The 26,447-nt window shown below is 43.5% G+C and overlaps 11 protein-coding genes across 12 annotated transcripts; 8 read left to right on the top strand and 3 right to left on the bottom strand.

Annotated features, from left to right (window-relative positions):
* The first annotated feature begins 836 nt into the window (after window positions 1-836).
* On the top strand, window positions 837-3,363 carry BCIN_11g06090 (hypothetical protein). Its single transcript, XM_001546587.2, has 2 exons — window positions 837-2,411; window positions 2,465-3,363. Exons 1-2 carry the CDS (start codon window positions 2,180-2,182, stop codon window positions 3,211-3,213), a joined length of 981 nt encoding a protein of 326 aa, XP_001546637.1. The 5' UTR covers window positions 837-2,179; the 3' UTR covers window positions 3,214-3,363.
* Window positions 3,364-3,510: 147 nt separating this feature from the next.
* Window positions 3,511-4,549, bottom strand: BCIN_11g06080 (hypothetical protein). Its single transcript, XM_001546586.2, has 3 exons — window positions 4,449-4,549; window positions 4,323-4,401; window positions 3,511-4,210 (listed from the first exon to the last, which is right to left on the bottom strand). The coding sequence occupies exons 1-3, from the start codon at window positions 4,473-4,475 to the stop codon at window positions 3,948-3,950; spliced, it is 369 nt and encodes a 122-aa protein (XP_001546636.1). The 5' UTR covers window positions 4,476-4,549; the 3' UTR covers window positions 3,511-3,947.
* Window positions 4,550-5,048: 499 nt separating this feature from the next.
* On the top strand, window positions 5,049-6,388 carry BCIN_11g06070 (hypothetical protein). Its single transcript, XM_024696111.1, has one exon. It carries the CDS (start codon window positions 5,165-5,167, stop codon window positions 5,957-5,959), a length of 795 nt encoding a protein of 264 aa, XP_024551915.1. The 5' UTR covers window positions 5,049-5,164; the 3' UTR covers window positions 5,960-6,388.
* Window positions 6,389-6,909: 521 nt separating this feature from the next.
* On the top strand, window positions 6,910-9,204 carry BCIN_11g06060 (hypothetical protein). Its single transcript, XM_024696110.1, has 3 exons — window positions 6,910-7,824; window positions 7,877-8,706; window positions 8,788-9,204. The coding sequence occupies exons 1-3, from the start codon at window positions 7,184-7,186 to the stop codon at window positions 8,916-8,918; spliced, it is 1,602 nt and encodes a 533-aa protein (XP_024551914.1). The 5' UTR covers window positions 6,910-7,183; the 3' UTR covers window positions 8,919-9,204.
* A 238-nt stretch (window positions 9,205-9,442) lies between these two features.
* BCIN_11g06050 (hypothetical protein) lies at window positions 9,443-13,941 on the bottom strand. The gene is made up of 4 exons (XM_024696109.1): window positions 13,673-13,941; window positions 13,342-13,594; window positions 10,343-13,288; window positions 9,443-10,294 (listed from the first exon to the last, which is right to left on the bottom strand). The coding sequence occupies exons 1-4, from the start codon at window positions 13,748-13,750 to the stop codon at window positions 9,651-9,653; spliced, it is 3,921 nt and encodes a 1,306-aa protein (XP_024551913.1). The 5' UTR covers window positions 13,751-13,941; the 3' UTR covers window positions 9,443-9,650.
* A 325-nt stretch (window positions 13,942-14,266) lies between these two features.
* BCIN_11g06040 (hypothetical protein) lies at window positions 14,267-15,969 on the top strand. Its single transcript, XM_001546582.2, has 3 exons — window positions 14,267-14,622; window positions 14,806-15,487; window positions 15,599-15,969. Exons 1-3 carry the CDS (start codon window positions 14,469-14,471, stop codon window positions 15,735-15,737), a joined length of 975 nt encoding a protein of 324 aa, XP_001546632.1. The 5' UTR covers window positions 14,267-14,468; the 3' UTR covers window positions 15,738-15,969.
* A 483-nt stretch (window positions 15,970-16,452) lies between these two features.
* Window positions 16,453-18,115, top strand: BCIN_11g06030 (hypothetical protein). The gene is made up of 3 exons (XM_001546581.2): window positions 16,453-16,929; window positions 17,032-17,126; window positions 17,183-18,115. The coding sequence occupies exons 1-3, from the start codon at window positions 16,877-16,879 to the stop codon at window positions 17,749-17,751; spliced, it is 717 nt and encodes a 238-aa protein (XP_001546631.1). The 5' UTR covers window positions 16,453-16,876; the 3' UTR covers window positions 17,752-18,115.
* Window positions 18,116-18,404: 289 nt separating this feature from the next.
* Bcrpt5 lies at window positions 18,405-20,352 on the bottom strand. Its single transcript, XM_001546580.2, has 4 exons — window positions 19,851-20,352; window positions 19,369-19,784; window positions 18,686-19,318; window positions 18,405-18,632 (listed from the first exon to the last, which is right to left on the bottom strand). The coding sequence occupies exons 1-4, from the start codon at window positions 20,162-20,164 to the stop codon at window positions 18,610-18,612; spliced, it is 1,386 nt and encodes a 461-aa protein (XP_001546630.1). The 5' UTR covers window positions 20,165-20,352; the 3' UTR covers window positions 18,405-18,609.
* A 127-nt stretch (window positions 20,353-20,479) lies between these two features.
* On the top strand, window positions 20,480-22,700 carry Bcsua7. Its single transcript, XM_024696108.1, has 2 exons — window positions 20,480-21,938; window positions 21,994-22,700. Exons 1-2 carry the CDS (start codon window positions 21,260-21,262, stop codon window positions 22,365-22,367), a joined length of 1,053 nt encoding a protein of 350 aa, XP_024551912.1. The 5' UTR covers window positions 20,480-21,259; the 3' UTR covers window positions 22,368-22,700.
* A 488-nt stretch (window positions 22,701-23,188) lies between these two features.
* Window positions 23,189-24,632, top strand: BCIN_11g06000 (hypothetical protein). 2 transcript variants are annotated; one of them, XM_024696106.1, is made up of 5 exons: window positions 23,189-23,388; window positions 23,440-23,488; window positions 23,538-23,952; window positions 24,012-24,330; window positions 24,412-24,632. In XM_024696106.1, the coding sequence occupies exons 1-5, from the start codon at window positions 23,269-23,271 to the stop codon at window positions 24,481-24,483; spliced, it is 975 nt and encodes a 324-aa protein (XP_024551910.1). In that variant the 5' UTR covers window positions 23,189-23,268; the 3' UTR covers window positions 24,484-24,632. The 2 variants fall into 2 exon arrangements, with proteins under 2 accessions (XP_024551910.1, XP_024551911.1); XM_024696107.1 differs by having other exon boundaries at window positions 24,012-24,632.
* A 268-nt stretch (window positions 24,633-24,900) lies between these two features.
* BCIN_11g05990 (hypothetical protein) lies at window positions 24,901-25,426 on the top strand. The gene has a single exon (XM_001546577.2). The coding sequence runs from the start codon at window positions 24,944-24,946 to the stop codon at window positions 25,370-25,372; it is 429 nt and encodes a 142-aa protein (XP_001546627.1). The 5' UTR covers window positions 24,901-24,943; the 3' UTR covers window positions 25,373-25,426.
* The last annotated feature ends 1,021 nt before the right edge of the window (window positions 25,427-26,447 follow it).

The raw sequence follows: 26,447 nt of genomic DNA, 5'->3' as shown, positions 1-26,447 counted from the left end.
AGGATTGGAGAGGATTGGAAAGGGGAGGAGAGATGGACTACGAAGAAAAGAGGTCGTAGTGGGTGAGTGGGCGATTCTAGATATCATACTCATACAACATTGTGAAAATTCGAGGCATTGGATTCCAAAGATCATCTACATGATTATCAAAGAGGAGATCACATCCAGGGCGAAAAAGAAAGGGAAAAACATCAAATTTGAAATCTTCTGATGGGTAGATGTGAAGGTGTTGTATATACTACTCTACTGTCCCGAGGATATTGCTCCTCTTACAATGGTATCTATCGCATAGGTTATGGATGAGTTTGAACATCACACATCACACATCACATATCAATATCAATATCATATAATAGCACTATATACACAGCCAAGACCTGGAGACACCCAATCGGACCCAACATTTCGACAAAGCAGAGACGTGCGCCAAAACAGCTTACCGGCCGGTACAGTATTCAACTTACAGCCAGCCAGACAGACTACTACACCGCATCGACACATTCAAGCTTCACACATCAACAAATCCTCTCCCCCAAACGAGTATGAACCTACGCAATTCAGCTATCCACAATCTAGCTTTGACTTTACAGAACAAATCCTAAAACCCAGCATTGCCGGAAAAGTATCCAAACTCTATTTTCTACCGCTCGATCCCACACCATCCATACCATGCCATCTAACACGCACATCCATATCCCCATCCGAATGACATTCGTAAAATCAAGAATACAGATATGCAACACCACGAATCCTCACCACATGATTGGACGATACTAGAAAGAAAATAAAGTTATATGAGTAGGCCATGACGTTTAGTGTAGTAAAATCATAGATCTGACTTCCTGTACCGAAACCCTAAAGCTATCAACATTTGCAATCGAAACTTTATCATCTGCCGACTTTGCTCACACGATATAGAGTTTAAGATGCGCATTGAGATTTGTAAAATTAAAGATGTAGATGTGCAACAAATCCTTATGGGGATGTGATTGGATATTGATGGAGAGGATATGGGTTTGCCGGTGTCGAATTTGGTTTAGTGTAGTGCGAGGACTGAGGGATTAAGTAAGTATTAAGGCTTATTTGAATATGTCTTATATTAAGAAATTTGTAGATGTGCAACAAAGTCGTATGGAGAGCGCGAGGGTAGCGATGAGGGTAGTTGCACAGAGCTATGCTATTGCGTAGGCTATTGAATAGCTAGTTGCAAGGCTCTTAAAGATTTCAGAATGCGCCTTGTGATTTCAACGTAGTAGATGTGCAACATAGCTATTTCAGGAGGTAATTAACAGTGTCATGATGATCTTTATTGCTAGTATGTCACTAGTTTCCAGCACGATATGAAGACTAGTGTTGACCTCGAAACTTCAACAAAGAGGCAGCAGATGGAGGTACGCGCAATTAAGGATGTCAATATGGTATCAACCTCCAAATAAAAATACTAGACAGTCATCCTCATATATATTATAAGCTGCGACAATCGTTATCAGCACCAAACAGGCACGCATTCGCAATTAAGGCTCGAGTCTAGATCCATGCGGTGAAAATTTGTTAAGGGGTAAACTTGGCAAACTTTGCTTATTCCTCCACCATCTACCTCGTGGAAATGAAAGTTGCAGGATATAAAATCGCTATGCAGGATCGAGATATCAACACGAAGGCTGAGTGCAGAAGCAAGAAATGAGAAGGAAGAAAAACGAGATAGACGATATTACCACTCGTTTCAAACTCCTTAATGCCAGCGACACAACATGGAGATTGATGCCTATAGCCTTATCCAATATGACAAAAGTTGGTCGCTACCGCCGTTTGGAGTTCCTTCATGCAAAAAATCGGCGACAGCTCAATGCATGGTTGAAGGATGTTGGCTGTTTATTCTGTGAGTTGGGTTATACAACATAGGATAAATTTGGGGGCCGTTTCAGCAATCACTCTGTGGAGAAGATCCTGGGCGCCACTTTGGTCCACCGAGCCATGTAAATAATTTTAATTGAGATGGGGACAATATGTTAATTCGGCATTAAATCGAGTTAAAAGTCTCCTAATCTCCTGTTAGCAGCTAGGTTCGGAGGTTGCACAAATAATAGAGTGATGCTCAACCGCATTTAACTCTTCATTACAGCCCCGTTGTAAGTGGTGTTTGTTTCTTTCCAAATGACACGTCAAACATGTAATCAACATGATTCTATATCTTCACGTAACTTGTGTTCTCGTTTCGATTCTGTGTTTGTTGGTACGCTCAAGCTATGCGATCGAGCTCAAAATCCTCACACCAAGTGATAGGCAAATCTTGATCTCGGGTCGTAACTATGCTATTAAATGGCTCTCTCGTCAAAGTGGAACTACCAATTTGACTTTAGTGCGAATGGTCACTGAATCTGGTATTGGAGGTTCAATTCTTGAAATAGCTTGTTCGTTCGTCATCTTCATACTTCTGGGGTTAAGGCTGATTCGGAAACAATAGCAAATGTCCCACTATCATCCGGAGAATACGAATGGACTGTACCGCCAGGACTCGATGTAAATAATGTGCATTTCCCGCCATGGTCAGTTTTGAGCGATTGTGGGGGCGACCAGATACTTTCAGGTGCTTTTTGGGTCAACGACGTTGCAATATACAATAGAGAGGATAGTAGTGGTATCGATAAAACGACGAGGTACCCCAATGGTTCTAGTGATATCACCTTGAGCACACGCATCAGCAGTACCGTCGTAGGTGACAGTAGTAGTAGCCCAATAACAGTAGAGCAATATATTTCGACAGCTACATCAGGAAATGACGATGTTTCGAGTTCAGTATCAGTTTCCGGTATGGCCACAAGTACAGTTAACAGCACGACGCACACACACCCAACGTTGGTTGCAACATCTACCAATACCCCATCAGCACCTGGCAATACACCATCAAATTCCAACATGAAAAGGAATCGCGTGCCTATGATAGTTGGTGTCGTCATCGGCATCTTAGGCTTTTTTGTTTTGATAATAGTATGCGTTGTTATTCGTCATCGAGATCAAAATAGACAGCCTCTCACGTTCCTATGGAAGATGCGAGGAGATAAGAATGCATTGGAGCTAGAAACAACTGCCAATTTTCATGAGATGGAGGGACCTGGAAAGTTTGAGTTGGATGGGACGAGTATGAAGAAAAAGGTGTATGAGCTGGAAGGACGAGATGTCAAGAAAACTGTTCCTGTGGATGTTGGAGATTAATTTGAATATTTCTTAAGGGATGAGGTAGTGAAAGGCTTTACTAATATTTGGATGGTAACCAGTTCACTTGGAGGTCATGTAGATGAACTGGAAGCAATAAGATATGATGAGCAATGGTATATGTAAGATCAGACTTTCAATATAAGAGACGATGTTTCCTGTTGTTCGGAGAATAATGAAGATGGAGATGCTGGAAGGAGCAATATCGGGCAGGGGGAGAAGAAGAGGAAGATATTTAGTAAACCCCCCGCAAAGGCCCGTGCAGCTAGTAGCAGGGGATCTTCTCAAACGAGGAAGTGGCCGCATATTCTATTGTGGATGGTGCGGAATAACGATTCCAAAGATGGGTTTTGTATAATAGGTAGTCTTTTGTAGAATTTCGTCATGACAGTGTTCCCTGTGATTGAAGAATCCTAGCCACTTAGCGTGAAACACTCATGATTTCGGGTGACTATTAAAAATGAGGGGCCAAGTAAACAGATGATAGAAATTTCATCCTTGGACCGGACAGTATGGACAATTTGCTTCCAGAAACGTAGAGGAAATAGTGGCATGTGCTGCAGAAGACCATCCAGTCGATCGAATCTTCTTTCAAAATAGGCGGTTGATGACTGTACAATTCGCACTTCATTCTACCACCTCGCTATGTGTACACATTTCCCCGCCCTTCCATCGCATCCACAAGTTTAATCTGCCACGCGGCTCCAGTTCTCACTCCGATATCATTTCGTAATCTAGTGGTGTGCAGCCTCCTCCTCAGGCTCCTCCTCAAACCAATCAACCTCCTTGGTCTCAACACCTCCCTCAGCTTGGCCCTCTACTTCAACTGTGCTTGCCTCATATGCTGCCAATTCCTTTGCGATATCGGTTTCTTCTGGAGATGCTGGAGCCTTGGGTGGGGAGAACTTGAGAACTTGTCCTTCGGAATCGGATGCCTTGACTTGAGGAACTTTGTAGCCCTTCAATTCCTTAAGGTAAAGATCTTGGACGAGGTCCGCTATTGATCGGAATTAGCTTCTGACTGGCGGATGTTCCTGTATGTATCACATGTTCCGTTGGCAGTGGTTTTGGAGGTAAAACATTAGTTGCAAATAGGATTTTGAACGTACCACGACGAACAGCAGTAGGAACGATGAAAGTTCTCTTGCTGATCATTTGCTGCCTCGCAACGCGGGCGATTTGAGAGCGCTTCTGCGGTTAGCATATTGACATTTTGAGCTGAGCATATGGCATACCGAAGCGCGGACAGTTTGTGTGAACATCTTGACAGGTATAATGGGCGTCAATTGGAGATCTCAAGGTAGTTGGGAGGTTCGGAGGCAGAATTGAAAGATCCTGAGAAGCGAGGTAAGGATCATGTGATATTAAAAATGCCTTGACATCGAGGCCAGAACCCGAGTTTCGGCGAACGAGCAGGATTTCTCCACTTGCTCCAGAATTGTAGGTGCTTTTTACAGACATCAATATAATTTTGCTCTCTCACGATATTCTTGATACCAGTACAACAATCGTTGATACAAGCTATCTGGTGATTGATCGTATATTCTACGAGCTTTCGCATCATCGCAATGGCATCTAAAGCAGAGTCATGGCAGGCATGATAAGTATACTCTGTACGGTACCATCCATGGCAATGTCCAACTACCACAACCTCTGAAAGGTTAACAGGAGAATCGTAAGTTTTTCGAGAAGTCTCGATCGATTTACATAAATTTTCTAGTAATGAACCTTACAGTTCTTTGTTCGATCTTCACTTGTTAGCGATATTCAAAAATCGCGTGAATGTATTTCGATATTCTTTATTTGACCCCCTTCTAGAGCTTACAAAGACAATGAAGAAAGCTCCCAATCTTGCTCTCAATATCGACGGTAATATAAGGGCCGCTTCTCAACATTTTCTCCAACCATCGGATACAACAATGCATCCTCCTCTCTCTCGATTACTCCTAAAATGGCATCTCTGGAACGTGAAGGACTAGAGCGGACTAAATCAGAAGAGGACATACTGGAAAGATTGTCCCACGTGGTGGAAATATCAGATGAAGACCGTATATTTCCACCAGAAACTCATTTCCTACCTCTAACCGGTGTTGATTTTGGACTTTCATCGCCTCAGCACAAGGCAGTAAAGCCTCTAGCTCCGCCTAAGCTGGAAATACCCCCAACTTACTTTCCGTCCGAGACATCTATTGATTCAGCAAAGTTGTTCGCTCCTTCTACTCAGCCTTTATCTGCCCGAGTGTCAAAATGCCTGTCACCCAAGCAACTTGACTCAGAGCAAGAAGCCATGACAAATTTCCCAGAAGAATCATACGATAATTCTGCACACGATGTGTTTACCGAACAGCGGCCTGCTACACCACTGGGTGTATTGAACCCACCGTTTCCATATCCCGGTGAAGATCATGGATTGCCGGATCCATTATTCAAACCCGGTGTATACCTTGGAACATTAAGACAATCAAACCAGAAGCTTGGCGATAGGAACGTTGTATATGCAACTATCAGTAAAAGTGCGGTATCCCACGGCTGGACCTCTCCCGTTGTACTAACCGCCCACAAAGTCAATAAGTATGGAGCGCACTGTAAACTTAACCGACAACCCAGAGTCAAGTTTGAGGAAATTAATTTTCGTGATGATCTCAAAGACAAATGTCAGACATACGAAGCAATGAGGGAACTTGTTGAGCGCAGGATCAGTGGATGGTACGAGACATATGAGGTTCGCTATGCGAGGATATCATAATCAGAACACAAGAGCAATATTCGAATTCCTATTGGGGGCCGGGCCATGCCACTGCCATACATGATGTTGCATCTATCAATCGATTTCAACAACAAACTGGGCTTGTGGATGTCGCTTTTGATGGAGGGTCTCCGACACTACAGAATGTTGCAATTTAAATTCTCAATATGTAACTGGCACCCCACGCATCAAAATCAGTTCATCCTAATCTCAGTGACAGATGTGGGAGATCCATTCTGGCCTTTTTGGTGGATATTGAGCAAATCTTGCAGCGGTGATTGCTTAGGGAGGGAAAATCTCATGCCAGAGATACCGGAACATAACTGAAGGGCCCTTCCTTCTAGGGCAGTCCAGGTATTGAACCGTACCGTGCGAAAATGGGAGAATAAATTATACACCTTCCTGAGAGGGTAAGATTTTATGTTGTCACCCGGTGTGGAGCGTCGTCGCTTCCTATGCTCTATCTAGACTCTGCTCGAAGGAAAGAGCGATCTAAAAGTAACATGCAAAGTTTATAGTTTGGCTATAAACTCAATTTTGAATGATATCTTATCTATAACCTTAAGTTTCATGGCCAAAATGTGATATTCGTGAACTCTCGTCCAACCTACAAGGCATATCCATATTCTGAATGTCTTGTATTGCGTCAGACTTTAAGCAGATATGCAACAAAAGACGCCCTGATGTAACGTAGTCATTCTTCCCTCAGAAGTACTCATCAGCTGTTCCCCCATTTTCTCAGTCCGGACATCTAGTACGCCAAGGCATATTCAAGCGGCAGGCTTAGCTGTGCACAACAAAAATACGAAGACGAAGAAGTGAAGAAATTGCGGACATCTTTTGCAATAGAAATTACTCGGATATGATTGGTTTGAATCCAGTAACGTTACTCTCCCCACCTCTTATCGCGGGGTCAGGCAAGGGGCTGAAGAGCCCTTCCTGCATGATTAGATAGCTCAATAGCCTAGCATCTATCACAATTTGTAGGATGGGATGTGTTATTGTACTGCCTGGTTACGCGCTGATATCGAGGATAAGTAGAGTTTATTTCATTTACTCATGCCTCTGTTGTTGATGAGTGCGATCAACCAAGTACACATAGATATTCGCGAGCATATCTAGTTCAATTGAGGTTTTGGCCTTCACACCAGTATCCCTTGATATAAACCTCAAACCCCAAGCTAATCTACAGCAATTCCAACCTCCAGCTACAACTTCGTAGATATGTCACCACACGCATCCGCTCCCGCTCCCACCAACCCCTCCACAACCACCTCCTCAAACCCACCCCGCATCCTCGTTATCGGCGCTGGATCAAGAGGTAGTCAGTATTCCCGCTGTGTACACGAATCTACTCCGGGCATCGTCTCTGCAGTCGCAGAACCCATTCCTTATAAACGACAACGCCTTGGTTCGCGCTACATTTGGGGTTCTGGTTCCCCGTCTGAAGGACAATCATTTTCCAACTGGAAAGAATTCCTCTCCTATGAGCTCGATCGACGAGCCCGCGCTGCTCGCGGGGAGTCCGTTCCGCCTGGGATCGATGCCGCGTTTATATGTGTGCTAGATGAAATGCACAAAGAGGTCATTGTGGGATTGAAACCATTGGGCCTGCATATTATGTGTGAGAAACCGTTGGCGACAACATTGGAGGATTGTGTAGAGATTTATAGGGCAATGTTGCCAGATTATCCACGGAATAAATTACCGGATAAAATATTCAGTATTGGACATGTGTTGAGGTACAGTCCGCATAATATGATGTTGAGGAAGCTACTTTTGGAGGAGAGGGTTATTGGGGACGTGCTGAGTATTAACCATACTGAACCAGTGGGTTGGTGGCATTTTACTCATAGTTACGTTCGGTATGGATGATTCCTCTTGAATTCAAAGGCATGGTAGCTAACAACCAAATAGTGGAAACTGGCGCAAAGAATCTACGACTGCCCCATCTCTCCTCACGAAATCCTGCCATGATATTGATCTCCTTCTCTGGCTCCTCTGTTCTCCTCCCCCGTCCGACCCAACCGCTCCACCCCATCTTCCTGAAACGATAACATCCTCTGGCTCTGTGCAACAATTTACTCGTACGCGCAAACCCGTAGCCGCAGGCACCGCAACAAATTGTCTCTCCTGTCCCATTGAACCAGAATGTAAATACTCCGCCAAAGACATATACATATCCCCAAAACACAAAGGACTCCAACTCCCCAACACCAACTGGCCTGTCGACATTCTTGTCCCAGACATCGAAGATATCCTCCGTACCTCTGGTCCTGAAGTCGCCGAATCCGCCATCCTCTCCGTCTTATCCGAAGACTACACATCCTCAACTCCTGTCCCCCAAATCGAAGGCAAAAACTGGTTCGGTCGCTGTGTCTATGAATCCGACAACACAGTTAACGATGACCAATTCGTGACTCTCACGTTTCCCGCCAACCCCTCCCTTAATCGCGGAGCCAAACAAGCTTCGTTCCACATGGTATCACATACAAAAAAGATCTGTGAGAGATATTCACATATATATGGTAGTGATGGAGAAATACATGCAGATAGTACGACTATCACAGTTGAGGACTTTAATACTGGAGAAACAAAAGTCTATGAGCCGAAAATCACGGATATTAAGAGTGGACATGGAGGTGGGGATGAAGGGCTAGTAAGACAGTTTGTGGGCGCTATAAATAGTGTCATGAACGAGGGGGCGGAAGTAGAAGCTGCGCAGAGAAAATGGGTAGGGTGCAGCTGTAAGTTTTTTCCTTCTTTTCTGAGACTCTTTTCCATTTTTCTGCTGTTTGATGCTGACACAGGAACTCCCCTAATTATAGTAGAAGAAGTAATCCGAAGCCACGCGGTAGTTTTCGCAGCAGAAGAAGCCCGAAAAGATAAGCTAGTATTGGATTTTGGAAGTTGGTGGGAAAGAGAAGTTGTGGGCAAATTGAATGCTTCTGTTATTTAAATTTAGCGATGATATCACGATGGTATTCAGATACGAATAACGGTTCTGGTGGCGTACGGCAGCTAGGTATATTGTGGAAATAACTACCTAAAGACGACTGGTTGTAAAACTCATTGTTGAAATCGATGATTTAGCTCCCCAGTTATCAAGGTTGAATGGTAGGAGTTGGGGCGGTCAGCATTCATGGTATTATGGGAGGTATTGGTATCATAATGAGACATACAATAAACGATTTATGAGTAATGATATATAAGACTATAACTACCTAAAGCCTTGTAGTATTTCAGATCTACATCTTTTGTCCGATTGATAGTCTCGGATGAGATGGCCGACGATATGTGCGAGAAAAATCAAGAATCTAAATTGAGAAGTGACGGTGAATATATGTTAACACCCAAATGTAAAAACGTCGCCGGACTCGACGGATACATAATTCATAAAAGTCCAGAATAACACAGTAATCACTGGGAACTTAATACGTGGAACCTGACAATGAACCATAATCAATAAGTTAAACCCGCTTATGGGGTTATGTTTATGCCTAGACGCCACGATGCTATACAGTATAATATCATATCAACTCATGCCACGCCTCAGTCGCCAGGCATGGTCACGATCTCTATCCAAACCAAAACACAACACAATGTGCCATTTCATTTCAGTCATTTCAATTCGTCAATCTCTGCAGATGCAAAGAATACCTCTCGTTTCTGCATCAAGTCGATGTAGCAACTACAGAGTGACACTCTCAACATGACTACCACTAGCCACCACCTCCCCGCCCTCCTCTTCATCTTCACTCTCCTCCATCGCAACCTCCACAACTCTTCTCTCTCCAACCTTTAACCTCCTGACTGCTCTTCTCAACCCCTCCAGTGTTGTACGTTCTCTGACAAGCATTGACTGCGCCAAATCTTTCACAGCTTTCCGCCCCATCTTTTCGTGTAAATCTTGCCAACCGGCTAGTTCTGCGGCTACAACTTGTTGTGTGTATCTTAATTCTCTTCCCGTTTCCTCGACTTCTTCCTTTGTTCTCCGGACTTTGTCTTCTTTTTCTTCGTTCAACCGTTGGCGAGTTTCGTCTAGGAGACCTAGTGGCCAGCGAGTTGATCGGGAAAGGGAATTGTATGAACGTTCTATTGATTTCCTGGATGTAGTAATTGATGATATGAGCGATGTGGGACGAGAGAGAGATAGCAGCATGGCAATTATGGTGCTATGGATAGAAAGGATTGTGGTATGGAAAGTGGAATATGGCGATGTAGAGGATGGAGCAAGTGTTTGGGTATAGGCTTCAAGAGCTGATATATGAGTATGAGGAATGAAGGTAAGGGTTGAAATTGCACGAGTAGAAAGCTTATAGGCATCATAAAGATCTATTAATGTTAGTCCTCTGTTGTATATATGTGTTATGGAAAACATACCCATGGTAACAGTTGCAACCATATTAGCCCTGCGCGCTACACTTTTGGTAGAATAGTTGACACTTCGGACCATATCTCGTGCGTGATCTACAAATTGCTCGACATCGCGAACATCACCAATTGGCTGGTATTCCTCCCGTACGGTTTCTACCCTTGCCTCAGCCTTCAACTTGGACCTCTGTTCCATCATTTCTGCCTGTATGTCTGGTACCAGGAAGAATTCCCATAGCATTTCATGTGTTGAGAAGGTGGTGTGTGCTAGTAGAATTTTCAAAAATGCGTCGAGATGAACCTGTATATCTCTTAGGACAGCCCTAGAAGGCCTTGAGGGGAGTTGAAAAGGCGATCTCATCCCTGATATAGATGGCAACCATGATGCTGGATTTTCAAGAGCGAGTAACTTTGCCAGGTGCTCAAAATCGGACAATGAACGTCGGCAAGTGGTTACAGTGAAGTTCTGAGGCCCCGATGGTGCCCCAGACTTAAGTACCAATCGAATGGTTGCATCCTCAACGAAAAATGACCTAACTACAGCCGTGATCCTTCCATCAGTAGCTGGCAGCCCTGAGAATAATATTAAATCATCAATTCTATTCCGTACGTCATCATCCTTAGCAAGCTCGACCGCTGTCAAACCGCGAAGTTCCTTGGCAAAAAGGTCTACTCTTGGATCCGAAAACAGAGCTCGAACCATTTCCAGTCGACCATATTTGCTAGCTACCATGAGCGGCGTAAATTTTTTCTCATTCGTCGCATTAACATCAGAATCACAATGAGAAAGAAGCTGCAATGCTACTTGAGGATCATTGACGATATGTAACAATGTGTTACCTTTCAAGTCAACATGGTCATCCAAATGTAGAGGTTGGTTATCTCCCTGGGAAGTCGTGGCAGCGGCAAGTGCTGCCTCCACCATAGGTCTGTAGTGTCCATGGTCGTATGATCTGCATAAAGCAAAAAGTGGCGTCTGCCCATTTTTATCCTTCTGCCTCCAAGGCAATAAACGTCCGACTCTTGAAATCAGCTCCGGGTAGTTGAATAGAAAATGAGCCACACTCCTGCCGTTAATATCCTGCCTCGAGAGGTATCCAATGACGACCAATTCTGATGAAGCTCGATAAACAAAATCCAGTATTATATTGATAAGTTCGGTATGCCCCAATTGTACAGCAGCACTCAATAAGGTTGTTCCTTCATTGTTCGTATCTTCAAGAACCGACCGTAGCGGGAAGTAGTACTGTAACGACAGAAGATACTGAAGTGACTCTGGTCTCTCGTGCTGAACGGCCATCATAAGAACAGACTCACCAGATGAATCTTCAGTTTGCGACAATCGTTCTATTGAGGTATCACCTTCGATGCCGCTACTTGTCGAGTCAATCGTAGTAGCCCGTGATCTGAAAGACATCTCGGAGTTACTGGATAAACTTCGTACATCCATAGTGACTGTTTTGGGCCTCCGCAGTGGTGGTAATCTCTCTTCATCTGCACCGTCATGTGAGTACTGCCAAGGAAATACGTGAGTAAGAGTAGATGCTTGAGAAAGTCGGGTAGCAACTCCAGAAGATCTCCGCCTAGCATGCCCATTCGAAGTATTCCAGGGCCTGTTCTCATCGATTATGTCGTCTACGATGGCTTCCTCGTGATCAGATTCTTCTTCGTCCGAAGAAAGCTCTCGTTCTGGCTCCATAATCTTCATCATCTCCTTCAAGTTGCCTTTTTTCGTAGCTGCCCATAATTTATGGTTTCGCCGACTAGCTTTCCGCAGACCTCCTGAATCTCTTGCAAGATACGATAAGACAGCTTCAAACGTGCTTAGCGCATATCCCATCTCACCGCTTTCCACATCATCGACGAATATAAAGTGACGCATGTACAAAAGACGAGCCTGGAGATACCTGACCTGCGCCCTTATGACCACAACCAGTAGTAAAGATACGAGAGTATCAGCATTGATAGTCAAGACAGAGCTTATCTTCTCGGGAGAAGTAGGCCCCCCTGTGCTCATTGGAATTTGAATGAGCTGCGTCACTGTTTTCAATGTAACAAGTAGAATATCCATCATCTGTTGAGGGCTTCCTGCTCCATTCAATTTCCGAAATTCTTCAACAGCACGACCAAGTCGTAACGTGAGTTCATGTTTTCCTTGATGCCCACCCTGAATTGGTATACCAACTTGTGAAATATCCACAAACTCCATCTGCCTAATTTTTGATTCCAGTTCTAAGTCCTCGGGTCGTTTCATCGTGCATAGCCTTGGGAATAAGATGGTATCATGCAATTGCTCGGTAACATAACGATCAATCAAACGTTCTACAATTGGGCCCGTAAGATCGGTCGTAGCTCCAAGAAGGGAGAGTTGCTGCTTGTCGACCATTTGAAACAGATCAATCGCAGACGTGACTGCGGTCTCCAAAGCTCCCCGCATAACATTCTCATCGTCCTCGGTATAGAAATCTACGATATAACGTTGCACATGCCCGTTCGGTTGGCCTGGAGTCGAGAAACTACTAGACCGCGCTTTCTTCATCGCTGTAGCTATGGGTCCATCCGGCACAGGGTCTGGAATATTCGCAGCCGATGGCGGAGGAGGTAATTGCTTTTCATATACTTGATTGAATTCCTTAAACAGGGCCTCCAAGCCAGGTTGCATTTGTTTCGCAATCATAGGGAAATTCGTCAAAAGGTCACTGAAACTCTTTATGTCCTTCTTACGAGGCAGACCGTTCATAGAAGCGGAATCAGACATTGAGGGCGACCTCGCTGGGACAATCGGTCTACCATCTGGCAGCCTCGTTGCTAGCATCGCAGTTGTGATTTTGATTTCCTCGAATATGCCAACCAAAGGTCTAGATATATAGTAGACAAGCCATTGTCGTGGTTCGAGCGAATCTGGGTACCATAGAGTATCTGATAAAAGTTGGGCTTGATTCAAAGTCTTAAATCCTGTGGTAGGGAGTATTAGCATTAAAGCTTCAGTGAAATGACACACTACCAACCCTTATTGCTATAAACAAAAGCATCTTTGATCACGACAGTCCTCCCATTAACTGTTGTATATTGTTTTGCCTTCCCCCGGTTCTCTCGCATATTTGGCGCATCCTTCCCTCCCGCGGTCGCAGCATGGTTGGCCGGTACTCGCAAGACATGACTGCCCAGGAAATCTTCCGATCCTGCAAGGTCTGCGTAAAGCGCGCCGGTCTCTCGATCGCGGGAGGTAAGGAGAACTTCGGTAGTAGGTACTAATAATATCTAAAGAGCTATCAGCTTCGTGCCCAATGCCCCTCGTTGGAGAAGGTGATGGGAATCTAGTATTGTTGGCAAGCTTACATGATGGTGTACCGGCGTACACTGTGTAGGCAGAGCACTCTTGAAGAAAGCACTCAGGAAAGGATTCAAGGGCTGCATTCATTCGACTTTCATTTGCCTCAAAGATACAACTGCACCGCAGGGCGTCAGTCCCTGCAACGCCCGTTAACAAATGCCGTTTCTTCGTCAACGTCGTAAGCTTTGTAGATAGAGTCAAGTTGTTGGGGTTGCGCCTATTGTGATTCTAAAGCTTCAAAATGGGCAATCAATGCAAACGAAACATTGACTTCAAATACGTAGGTACTGGTGCTTGACTATGAGATCAGATCAAGGAATCTTTGGTAATGTTATTAACGCAAGCTGGTCCTATCTTCTTTTGGCTCGTACCTTGATGCGATCCTACCTTCTTGTTCAAAATTAGAATACGGTACCTACTGGTGTCCATAAGCCCACTTAGTGCACCCAAACAATCACATGCATTTAACAGGGGTATTTTCTCAATGGAGTTGTCTCGCGGGAACATAAGATCATGTGACTTGATATCAATGGACGCTTTCGGATTTTTCCCTCCTCTTTTCGGATAAAGTACCTAGCAATCAATTCCTCTTATTAATCGAAACGTTGAAGCTCTTATCAGAATGTTCCCAATGAAGGCGGCAATTGAAGCTTTCCCCACACTTCAGAATGCTAGAGTGACTTCTACCGTGGTCAAGGTACTAGCTAATAAACAACGAAGTGCAAAGCAGCAGGCAGTGCAACTCTCGTAGCTTGTGTATCTTTACTACTCACACTACTATATACTTTCCCGAGCTCTATTATGTCTTCTTCTCCTTCTCCTCCCTCCTCAAACACAGAGATGAATAAGACAGTCAAGAAACGCGTGCTCTGCGGCTATGGAGTCGATATTGATGCCGTAGCCGGATGGTTAGGTTCATATGGTGGCGAAGACTCGACATCAGACATTAGTAGAGGTCTGTTACTCAAATCAATAACAATGCTACATTCCTCTTCTCGGCATCAGGCTCCTAATATATGACTCTTCACTCCAAGGATAGAGCATTCAGATGTTGCACAAAAGCTCTGATTTTCAAGTGAACGTCTCGTTTTCATTCTTCTTTAAACCTTTGGACCATCATTAAACTTACAATAACCAGGACTGTTCGCTGGTACACTCGGTGTTCGTCGTCTTCTCAAACTCTTTGAGAAAAACAACATGAAGGCGACCTGGTTTATACCAGGTCATTCCCTCGAGACCTTCCCTGAGGAATGTGCAATGGTTCGTGATGCGGGGCATGAGATTGGCCTTCATGGTTACTCCCACGAAAACCCTGTTGATATGACACTTGAACAGCAACGAGACGTTCTTGATAAAACATATAGATTGTTGACAGATTTTTGTGGCAAACCACCAAGGGGAAGCGTGGCTCCTTGGTGGGAAACAAGTAAAGAAGGAGCCGAACTTCTATTGAGCTATGGAATAGAGTATGATCATAGTATGAGCCATGATGATTGTCAAATGTATTGGTTGAGACTCGGAGATACTTGGACAAAGATTGATTATAGTAAGAAGGCAGAAGAGTGGATGAAACCACTTGTCAAAGGTGTACCGTCTGGTATGGTTGAAATTCCAGCTTCATGGTACATCGATGACCTACCTCCTATGATGTTCATCAAGAAATCACCAAATAGCCACGGATGGGTGGACCCGAAAGTAGTGGAACAGATGTGGCTAGATCACTTTGACTATTTTTACGAGAATTATGATGAATTCGTGTTTCCTATGACTATTCATCCCGATGTCTCAGGAAGACCGCATGCATTAAAGATGCAACAAAGGTATGTAATGGCCTCTCTTTATGACATCTAGGAATCGTGCCATTTTCGAGCATCTTAATCTCGTCAACTTATCGTATATCATGGTTCCGGAAGCCTACTAACAAAACACAGAATCATTGACCATATCAACAAGCACGAAGGAGTCGAATGGGTCACATTTGAACAGATGTCGGATGACTTCAAAAGCAAAAACAAACCCGAGCCAGGTGCAATTATGCCAGCAGCAGCTGGAGAAGTCCTAAGGAAGTAAGTCAATTGCAGAGGAAGCCGAGGCTGGGTATCAGGTGGTTCTGGTTGTGCAATGTTTGCGACATCTAAAGGGAAGCATTGTCATTTAGGATAAAGTTTATAGATGACATTTCGATCCCTTCTCTTGAACAGATTGAGCATTCCACACGGAGTGAACTCCTCATGAGGATTGAGCTTCGGGCTAGTGATGAAATACAAGCAAATCATCTTCTTGGGGTGAATATTATTGGCCAATTACCAGAGCCTAGAAACAGTGAACACGAGCTATTTGAATACTAGCATTCTTTCGGTGTATATCTGAATTTCAATTTCCGTTCAAAAACCAAAGTCGAGATCGGCGTCCCCTCATAATTCTTCAACTATATCGCTCGACAACGTCCTTCCAAGGACAAACACAACAATCTTTCGTGCAAACCATTTACAAGATTTTTACTCACTTGGTTAGCTTCTAGAAGCACAATGGGCTCGCAAATATTACATTTGGATGCTTTCTTGTGGCTAATGAGATTGATGGCGGAAATGCCGAGGACGGGTTGGACGAGCCCTTTGATTTCAACATAGATTTATCAAAGAGAATGCCAATTCGGGTATTATCTCTCTAAACTAGAAGTCAACATCGGAATTTTAGGTTCCTAATTGGTGGAGGTAGAGGGAAGATTCATCATTGATTAACGCCAGGTTGGCGAGGATGCAGGGCTTCTCGTTCTACCTTCTGTGAGCGGGTGTTCATCAGAAGAATGCTCATACAAGGGCATCATAACATATGGACACCACGTTCTTGATATATCTCTTCATGAATCTCTACTTTGTCTTGATTATGAGCCCGCTCAAAGATATTGTACCATGATTGACTGGTGGCTAGTTTCTACAATCCAACGCCCACAGCGGCTTAAAGATCAATATCCTCAAGAAAGCAAATTCACTTAATGATATGAGTGAATCGATGATCTCAAAGAGATTAATAATCTCAATAAAATATTAAGAGAGCAAGCTCTGCAGCGAAAAGTCGAACCCAATTGGACCATACAAACCAATTTCTCTCTTTGCCAACTGCATCGAAGACATAAATTCTTCTGGCCACCCGCTACTTTTCACCTGCATATTCAGTACTCAACTACATGCACAGATTATCATGCAAACATGACTACACCTTCTAAGAAACATTGGCCTAAGAGACCTATTCTCGATTACTCGTAAGTGGCCAGAAAATATACCTACACATTTTGTAGCATCAGTTTGTGTGCCAGATATGCTTTTTTTTAAACAACACTAGTGCTGACCACTGTGCAATGTAGAGAAGACGAGTTCATTCGCATCAAAGTCGGCACCGAACCAAACCTCCAGCACTTCAATGTCTCCAAAATTCGTCTTGCCTACCACTCACCCTATTGTAAGTTCCTTCATTTTCACGAGATCACTTTGAATTTGGAGCTGACAATCATCTAGTCCGTACATCTTTGGAATTTCCAAGAGAAGATAGTCAGGTCATCGAACTTCCAAATATCTGCCCCAAGATATTTCGTCATATTGTTCAATACATGAATACCGGCTCAATCTTTATCCCAGTATCCGATAAAACAAACGTCGAACATCTAAATATTCCTACACTGACACACATTTGGTTTTTGGCTCACTACCTCTTGATTCCGCGGGTCCAAAATATCGCCATTGCTCGCATATACCGTTCTCTCAGCCGTGGGGGATATGGATCTGTATTTGACGTTGACGGAATGGTCACTGCATTGAACATCGCATGTGGAACTGTGGTTGAAGATGACAACAATGTGTATAGTCTCTTGGGGAGCTACATGGTATCGCGCTCCAATTATTGTCATTGGACTGACGAACAGAAAAACAAAGTTCCAAGAAAGATTTTAAATCTTATGGCAGAGGCTTTACGAGTCTCTTGTGATGGAACAGAGACTTGTCGTGTCTCTGTGCCTACGTATTTTGGGATAGAACACCCGAGCCGTTATTATGTTGACGATAAGACTGACGATGAAAAAGCCATTTGAATCTACCAGGCTATGCACTTCAGGATGACGAGGAGCATGAATCATAACTGTCTAAACGCCATCAACACATCTGAGCAGTCATTGTCTGCGGTGAGCTGAGTCTTGAGTCTCATGTGGGAGGAACTTTTGAAGAAAGAAGAACTATCCCAATCAGTCATTGTCTGCGGTGAGCTGAGTCTTGAGTCTCATGTGGGAGGAACTTTTGAAGAAAGAAGAACTATCCCAATCAGTCAAGGTTCAGTTCGAAAAGTAGCGTATGAGACTTCTGTGATTTTGAGGCTTTGGGAGACGGAAAGTGTGTAGATTATTTCTAAAAAAAAATGTTAACTTGTAATGAAATCGTTAATTTTCGATGCCGTTACCACTGAACTAGTCTAGAAATGAAGACAGCAATTGAAGTGCATGAATCCAGATTCCAGAATGAAGTTGGTGCTTCTCTGGATGCTGGATAAGAAGGATCTAACTGTCAACATTCGCGAACTTCTTCAAATAGCACATGCAGCGTTCCGGTGTGGTTTGGGTCTTTCTCCCTCACACTTGTGCACATCCGGTGTTATATTCAGAGCAAAGACCTACTTGGAATCCGCTCCAATGTAGGGTGTCTATTTAGATAGAAGATATGCTGGAATTTACATTTTCACACATATCAAAGATGGGCGAGGATCATTCATTTTACTATGTGCTGGAAGATACATGGTTGACCTTCTTCATTAATATATTACTATCGGCTCTCATCAATCACGAGGCAATACTCGATGTCTCCTGGAGATTCGTTTGGTCATATTTAAAATATCATGATTTGTCTATGATTACAAGTCTTGCCGTGCAAGCTATGCCAAACGCCGCCAAAGAGTCACACTATGCGTAGAAATTGACAGTGTCTGCAATGAGTTAGTATTGTAGTAAAAGTGGAATAGAGTCATTGAAAACATACCCTTCTTCTTAGCTTGGACCTCCGCAATGGCATCGACATAATGTTCGTGGCTGATCTTGTTCTTTCCCATTCTAAGTGCAATCATACCAGCTTCCACACATACCGCCTTCAACTGGGCCCCACCAAACTCATCTGTACTTCGTGCCAATTCGGGCCAGTTGACGGCATCATCAACAGTCATTTTACGGCTGTGAATCTTCAAAATTTGGGCACGAGCTTCTTCGTTTGGTAGAGGGAACTCAATCTTTCTATCGAGACGACCAGAACGAAGTAAAGCAGGATCAAGAACATCAACTCTGTTGGTTGCTGCCAACACCTTAATACGATCATCCGAGGCAAATCCATCAAGTTGATTTAGTAGCTCCAACATAGTTCTTTGCACTTCACGGTCTCCGCTCTTCTCACTATCGAAACGTTTTGTACCAACAGCATCCAGTTCGTCGATGAAGATGATTGCTGGTGCCTTTTCCTTAGCTAATGCAAAACAATCTCGTACTAACTTGGCACCGTCACCAATGAACATTTGTACGAGTTGAGGGCCAGCGAGTTTGAGGAAGGTTGCATCTGTTTGCGCGGCGCAAGCTCTCGCGAGGAGTGTTTTTCCAGTACCAGGAGGACCATACATAAGAGCACCTGAAAATGTCAGCACGTCTGGTTGTACGCAGACAATATATGAAACAAACCTTTGGGCGCCTTGATACCAATCTTCTTGAAACGATCGGCCTCCTTCATTGGCCATACAATTGCTTCAACCAATTCCTCAATCTGTTTGTCCAACCCTCCCACATCTGTGTATTTTTCCGTAGGTTTCTCGTCGACTTCCATTGCCTTGACTCTGCTATCATATTCCGCAGGTAATGTATCGAGTACGAGATATGAATCCTTGTTGACACCAATCAAATCACCTGGCTTCAACTCATCTGGGTCAACCAGACCAATTAATGGAAGGAATATGGTTTGTCGAGTAGAGGTTTTAATAACTGCAGATTTTCCGACTCTGGTAGCATCGAGATCGATATTTGCGCCTTCTTCAGCAGACTCAGCTGTTGGGTCGAGATCGAGTAACTCAACAACGTTTCCAACAAGGTATGGTAGTTGTCTGCACAATGTCAGTGAACTGGCTAAGCTGTGACAGCAATCTGCCGATTATCATAGCTGTACCTACCTGTTATTTTCGATCTTTTCAAGGTTGTCCTTGATCTTCTCGCCCATTGCAGCCTTCTCATGTGATAAACGTTGAAACTCGCTCTTCATGATTCGAGAATCATTCTCTAAAAGTCGTTTCCTCGTGAGAATATCTTGTGTGCCTAAGCTATAGATCTCCTCATCTATAGGGTCCTCTTCCTTTTCAGATTCAGCATCTTTCATTTCAGCATCGGCATCATTAGTTTGGGTTGGCTTCTTGTCCTTGTCGCCATCGTCCTTCTTCTCTTCCTTTTGCTCCCTCTCGAGATCATCGAGATCTTCTAATGTAGACATTTTAAAGTTGAAGTTGTGATTGAAAGGTTCGAGAAAAGCGTATGAAGTTGGGTTTCAAAGTGGCTGCGATGGGATGGAATAGTAGTAAATGTATTGACTTTCAAATGTTGTTTCAATATCTAAGAGCTTCCAAACTGACCTGGAGCTTCGGCGCGACGTATTAGCGAGCTTAATACTGTAAGGCAACCAAAAGAAGGCGCGGCTCGAGGCTGTCACCAAAAAAGAGTGAGTTGTTTTCACGTGATCAGATTACAAATTTAGAACTTTTAGTTCGAATGCGGCTGGCATTCCTCGTCTTTGTACGAAATCTTCTCTGCCTACTTCTACCTCACCGACAACCTTTCCGACAACCACCACCGCTCGCTCGCACATCAACAGAAGACTGTGACATTATCGTTCTCGAACAATCACAAAGTTGCGGGTCATCTTTACGACGATAATTTTGACAACTTCCCAACAACGATTTTGATACATCATTCACGGACGCCTTTATTGGTCATTTGTTCTGCGAAAATCTTCAAATTCATCGACGAAAGCAGCAAGCGCACTCTCCCACCCACTCTCTTCTACCTTACGGCACTTAATTTAATCGACTCGAAGCTCAAGTCGACGACGGTCGCATATTTAGATAGTCGAGTTCTTGACAAAGTCTTTCTAGACTTTGTATAAACGAATTACATCTCAGTCGTTTCTTTTTTGCAAATCAATCTTTCAACTACGGCCGCAATCATATTTACCAAACCACTTTCTATCTATTCTACGAATCGACCCCCAATACAAAACACATTCACTCTTTCTCGAATCTTCATCGACCGCAGAACTGAGTCTGAATCATAGATCAAGGGACTAATTTCCCTGTTATCGTACTCATCCTGATTTATTAACTCAATCTAATTCCCCCACAATACCGCCAAACTGCATTCTCCGCTTTTTATCAAGCTTTCAACTACAATCCTTTGCGATAAACCTACGGGGGATATCAGAACCCGTCTAGCTGTCACGAAGAAAAGAACACAAGTTCGCCGCAAGCCAAAGAGACGTCCAGTCTTCGACAAGCTTGATAATATTTATCGCCCAAAACCTTACAAACCAAAGATGATGGCTCAACCGCCATTGGACAAGAATTTAGAATGGAGTCAGAATTTGAACGTAACGGTTATGTGCAAGGACTGCAAGGAGATTCCACCTAATCTCGTCGAAGAGTTTTCCTCTGGAGATTTGGTCTGCGATACATGTGGTGTAGTTATTGGTGATCGAATTGTCGATACCCGCTCTGAATGGCGTACATTCTCCAATGATGACCAGGGAAATGACGACCCATCTCGTGTTGGTGACGCTGCTAATCCCCTCTTGAACGGTTCTCAACTCTCTACTACAATCGCTTTTGGCGACAGCAGCGTACGCAGTCGTGAGCTTTACCGCGCCCAAGGCAAACAAGGTACAGACAAATCAACAAAGGCTTTACTCGCAGCCTACAAGGAAATCGGTGCCCACTGTGATGCTGTCAACATTCCAAAGAACGTTTCCGATACTGCGAAGCACCTTTTCAAACTTGTCGATGACGCCAAAGCCTTCAAAGGTAAATCCCAAGAAGCCATCATTGCTGGCTGTATCTTCATCGCTTGCCGTCAGTGCGGTGTTCCCAGAACCTTCCGTGAAATCTACGCTTTGACGAAGGTTTCGAAGAAGGATATTGGTAGAACTTTCAAAGCACTTGAGAAATTCTTTGCTTCAGACAGTTCGGCCAAGAAGGCGACTGCTGATGCTACTGGTGGTAAGTTGTATAAGCTGAAGATCTTATACTGGTATATATTAACATTGCCTTCAAGCTCTTGCGGCCCCAGATGGTTATCAGACAACCACGTCAACCAATGCCAAAGACCTCTGTACTCGTTACTGCAGTCAACTTGGCCTTAAGAGCCAACAGTTCGTCAAGATATCCCAAGGCCTCGCTGAAAAGGTTTCTACTGTCGGTGATCTCGCTGGTAGATCGCCTTTGTCAGTTGCAGCCGCTTGCATCTACATGGCATCAGCTCTCCTCGGAAAGCCAAAGTCTGCAAAGGAGATATCCCAAGTAGCTGGCGTGAGTGATGGAACTATTCGTACGGCATACAAATACTTGTATGCGGATCGAGAGAAACTCATTGAACCTGAGTGGATTGCTGATGGCAAGGGCAAAATGGAGCTCCTACCGGTTAGTTAAGTGGGTGATACCACAAAACCTACTGGGATCCTTTTGTTTTGGGATTGAGATAAGGCGAAATAAGGCGTAACTAATGATTCTTTTGCTTTTTAATTGCGGGAATGATCGATGCCTCGGCGTAATTGCCTTTTATTCGGATTGAGTTACATTTACAGGGCGAGAATGGACCGAAAATGTCCTGGGTTCTAGAGCTTGTGGTTTTGCTTACTGGCGCAGATAAGACAGGTTTGAGAGGTCTGAAGCTCATACTAAGAGAACAGTTCTTATGTCGACGACGATATTAACAAAAAAATGGTTGGTTTTAATAAGGCTTAGATAGAATAAATCTATCACGTAAACCTGAGTAGATCTTGATGTAGTATCATGTGCCAAAATTGTTCATGGTGATCATTTCACATATTAGAACTCCACCAAATCACTTCGACATCTGATGAGTAAAAATCCTCCACAGACCATTCATCCAATGACTGTTTATGCTTCGATGTTCAAAAGTTGCTCCGAAGGTGCATTTTATCTTATGTCTTGACCCTGCCTACGCGTCCAATGCCATGTTTTCCTTCCCTTTTCAACTCGTCTCGAACTTTATTTTGGATTTATATGAAACATTATGAGTAAAAATTTGGATCCTAATAACAATATGTATCTACTCGAGTGGTCTAGTAGTTGGATCTGGGCTGTTGCTTACCACTTCTCCGAAGATACCTCGGCATGTGAGAATGGCCGAAGTGTGGGGATTGTGAATGGAATTCCGGGGTAGCTCAAAGCTCTTGGTCAATGGTGATCCTCTCTTTCTTTCTTATCACATATCTTTCTTTCAATTCGATTCAATTCAATTCTCTACTTTCAGGAATCACTTCAAATTTGAAAAACAACAGCAAAATTATATCATATAATCATCAAGATGTCTGGTCCAGGAGCTGGTTTCGAATATCCCGCAGAGGAGGTTTCTTGGTTGAAGAGAGATGTTTTGCTCTTTGCTAACAGCATTGGGTGTACGAATGATGAGCTACACTTCTTATTCGTATGTATTTGATACTCAATTGGAAATGGCGCATTTTAATCAAAGATCCAGGAATTGCATCCCAACTTTGCCGTCTTCCCAACATATCCTGTTCTTCTTCGTAAGCCTCCTACCCCTTTCACTCTACAAATCTGCTAACATATCCCAAGCATTCAAACGTACAACCCAAGAAGTAATTGACTTCTATGCCGCCTCCTCCGCAACCCCAATTCCCGGTGTGCCAAAGTTTGACTACAGACGTGTGCTTGATGGTGGACGCTCGATGACTTTCCTCAAACCACTCCCACCTACATCCGCTGGCAAAACCTTCGAATTACGCTCTAAAGTTATCGGCGTGTATGATAAAGGAAAATCCGGCACGGTTGTTGAAACACAACAGGATATTGTGGACAAGAACAGTGGAGAAGTGTATACCAGGGCTGTTGGGAGTGCATTCTTTGTTGGTCAGGGTAATTGGAATGGACCTAAGGGCCCAGCGACTCAGAACTTCCCCCCACCTGAAGGAAAGAAACCTGATGCTGTTATGGAACACCAGACTACAAAGGAGAGTGCATTGTTGTATAGGTATGATTCTATCTCGTAATTCCGTCCGGAGTGCCCGGCTAATGAATGTCAAATGGCAGATTGAACGGTGATTACAATCCTTTACACGCAACACCTGAACCAGGGCAAAAGATGGGATTCGGAGGGCCCATCATGCATGGTCTTTCATCATGGAACTTCACTGCACATGCGCTCTTGAAGGCTATTGGTGGTAGTGATCCTAAAAACATCAAAGAATTTTCATGTCGATTCGCATCGCCAGTCAAACCGGGCGATAAATTGATCATCGAGATCTGGAAAACTGGAGAAATTAAGGAAGGATGGGAAGAAATTAGATTCATCACTAAAGTAGAAGGTGGAAAGGTTTGCTTAAGCAACGGAAGAGCTTTAATGAAGCCTGTAAGTGGCAGTCCAAGCGGTGGAGATGGAAAAATGTTAGATCAGGGTATGGCTAGTATCAAGGCTAATACAGGTTCGCAGACTGGTGGCGCTGCAAACTCCCCTGGATCTTCGGCTAGAGAGGAGAGCAAGGCTCAAAAGAGCAAGTTGTAGTTTATGTTTTGGCGTCTAAGTGGGAATAGGAGCATAATGAAGGACTATAAATTGATTGGTGTTAGACACCCATATGATAACACTATAAAGAATATAAAATATAAGATATTGGAAATCTGAATTGGCCTACTAAAGATTATTTACTTCCAAACACTGCAACAACAAAGCTGCATATCTCAGTATCTGAATGGTATTCGGATAAAATTTTGAACAATCTCGAAGTCGAGCGTTGTTTCGTGGCACAAAGAACCTCTAAATGAAGTTGTGGGTGGAACAGCACCAGAACAATATCTCCGAAAAATCTATAGATGGATGCGATTCTCGATGAGATAGAGAGTCTTATTCTTCAGCAATAACTTCTTATTACAACTATCCACATCACAACATCTCAAACAATCATCTACATAACATTTTCAAGTAATCTCTCAAAAGATCAACAACTTCATCGACCACCGCAAAAATGCTAGCTCGTCAATATTACAACGAGAGCGAACTCGCTAAACTCACCCAAGTGATTCGTCATTTTTTCCTCGAAGACAACCCTTCCAAATGGACATACATTGCGGTTACCATGAAAATCGAACAAGCCAGACACCTGGAAGGAGGCGACCTCTTTGCATCCGATCCTTGGCCAATTCGCCAATACAGCATTCAAGCTTGCCAGAAGAAATGGTATTCCATGGTGAGGAAAGGCGAGGTTGAGAATGCTCATGCTTCATGGGATGATGAGCTCGCAATTCCTGATTTGATGCATAACGTTTGGGCCAAGGAAAAGGAAGAAGAGATGCTCTCTATCTTCTATGGTACTGACTTTCCTGAAATCCCAGACGATGTTTTCAAGGAGATCGAAGCGGAGCTGGAACGCAAGAAGGTAATGCAAGCTCAGTGAGCACTCTGCCTTCATCTCGCCCAACTCCCTTTTCTCGACTCCGAGAATCAATCAGTAAGTAAGAATTTTTGAGAAGCTGAATCTTTGAGACTGGTTCTCATTGATTTGAGTATGACTCTCAAGTTGCCTGTCGGCTGATTTTCTTTTGTTTCTGATTAATGCAATTGTACCCTTTCTTCCTCGACAGGATTTCATTTGTTCTTTGATTCGCGTAGATTGCGCTCTTTTTTTGAAATTTTAAATATTAAAACCTACAAACTCTTTTCCCGTGATTTTTCTTTGTGATGGCATGGCTCTTTGTAATGTCCTTTGCTGATACTGCCTTTGAACTTGATGAACAATGCTTTGTGTTAACAACGAATCTTATGTTGTTGAATTGCTCCTGTGAACAAGGGAACTTCTTCGAGGCCACGTATCTTTGATCTCCCATTAGAGAAGCCGTTTCAATACTGTTCATCAACAATCTTCTCTTTCCTCTTTACTTTTTTTCGTTCCTCAATTATCGATATCGTCACCCCCCCCCAGTCTTGTCCCGCGCGAGTTGCCCTTCTTGAAAGTAATCCCGAAGGTCATCATCCATTTTTGCTCAAGCGTTGCACTGCAAGATAGACTGGAAAGAGCTTCCTCAAGCTCATCTCAGCTAGCTACTAACCAATTTGTATGATTTCTCAGGGTTAACATATTCAGAACCGTTAATACAATCTTGGAGATTGTCGCTCGAGGCTATGAACGACACCCCAAATCTATCCAAGCCAATAATTGACATGTCTTCACTAACGTTAGAGAAAATCTTGTAATCCAGTTTTGCAAGGGACGTGTACAATCAGATGCTCTACAGGTCGCATGATACAAAAGAATTTTAGACATCCGTGAATTATCAACATCATGCTAATATTCTAACACAAGACGAGAACTTCCAAGTCTCTCAACTCGTGCCTGATCTTGATAGACTTCAGATGAGTACCACTTCATTGAATATCTTTAAATGCTTCTGTTAAATACAACTTTACCGACCAATCTCATCAAATCGATATTTCTAATCACCTACCCAACTCCTCGACTAACAATCAATATC

The sequence above is a fragment of the Botrytis cinerea genome, chromosome 11, assembly GCF_000143535.2.
Source record: "Botrytis cinerea B05.10 chromosome 11, complete sequence".
NCBI classification, from domain to species: domain Eukaryota; kingdom Fungi; phylum Ascomycota; class Leotiomycetes; order Helotiales; family Sclerotiniaceae; genus Botrytis; species Botrytis cinerea.
The sequence above is the reverse complement of the archived record's forward strand: the minus strand, read 5'-3'. Positions and strand labels throughout refer to the sequence as shown.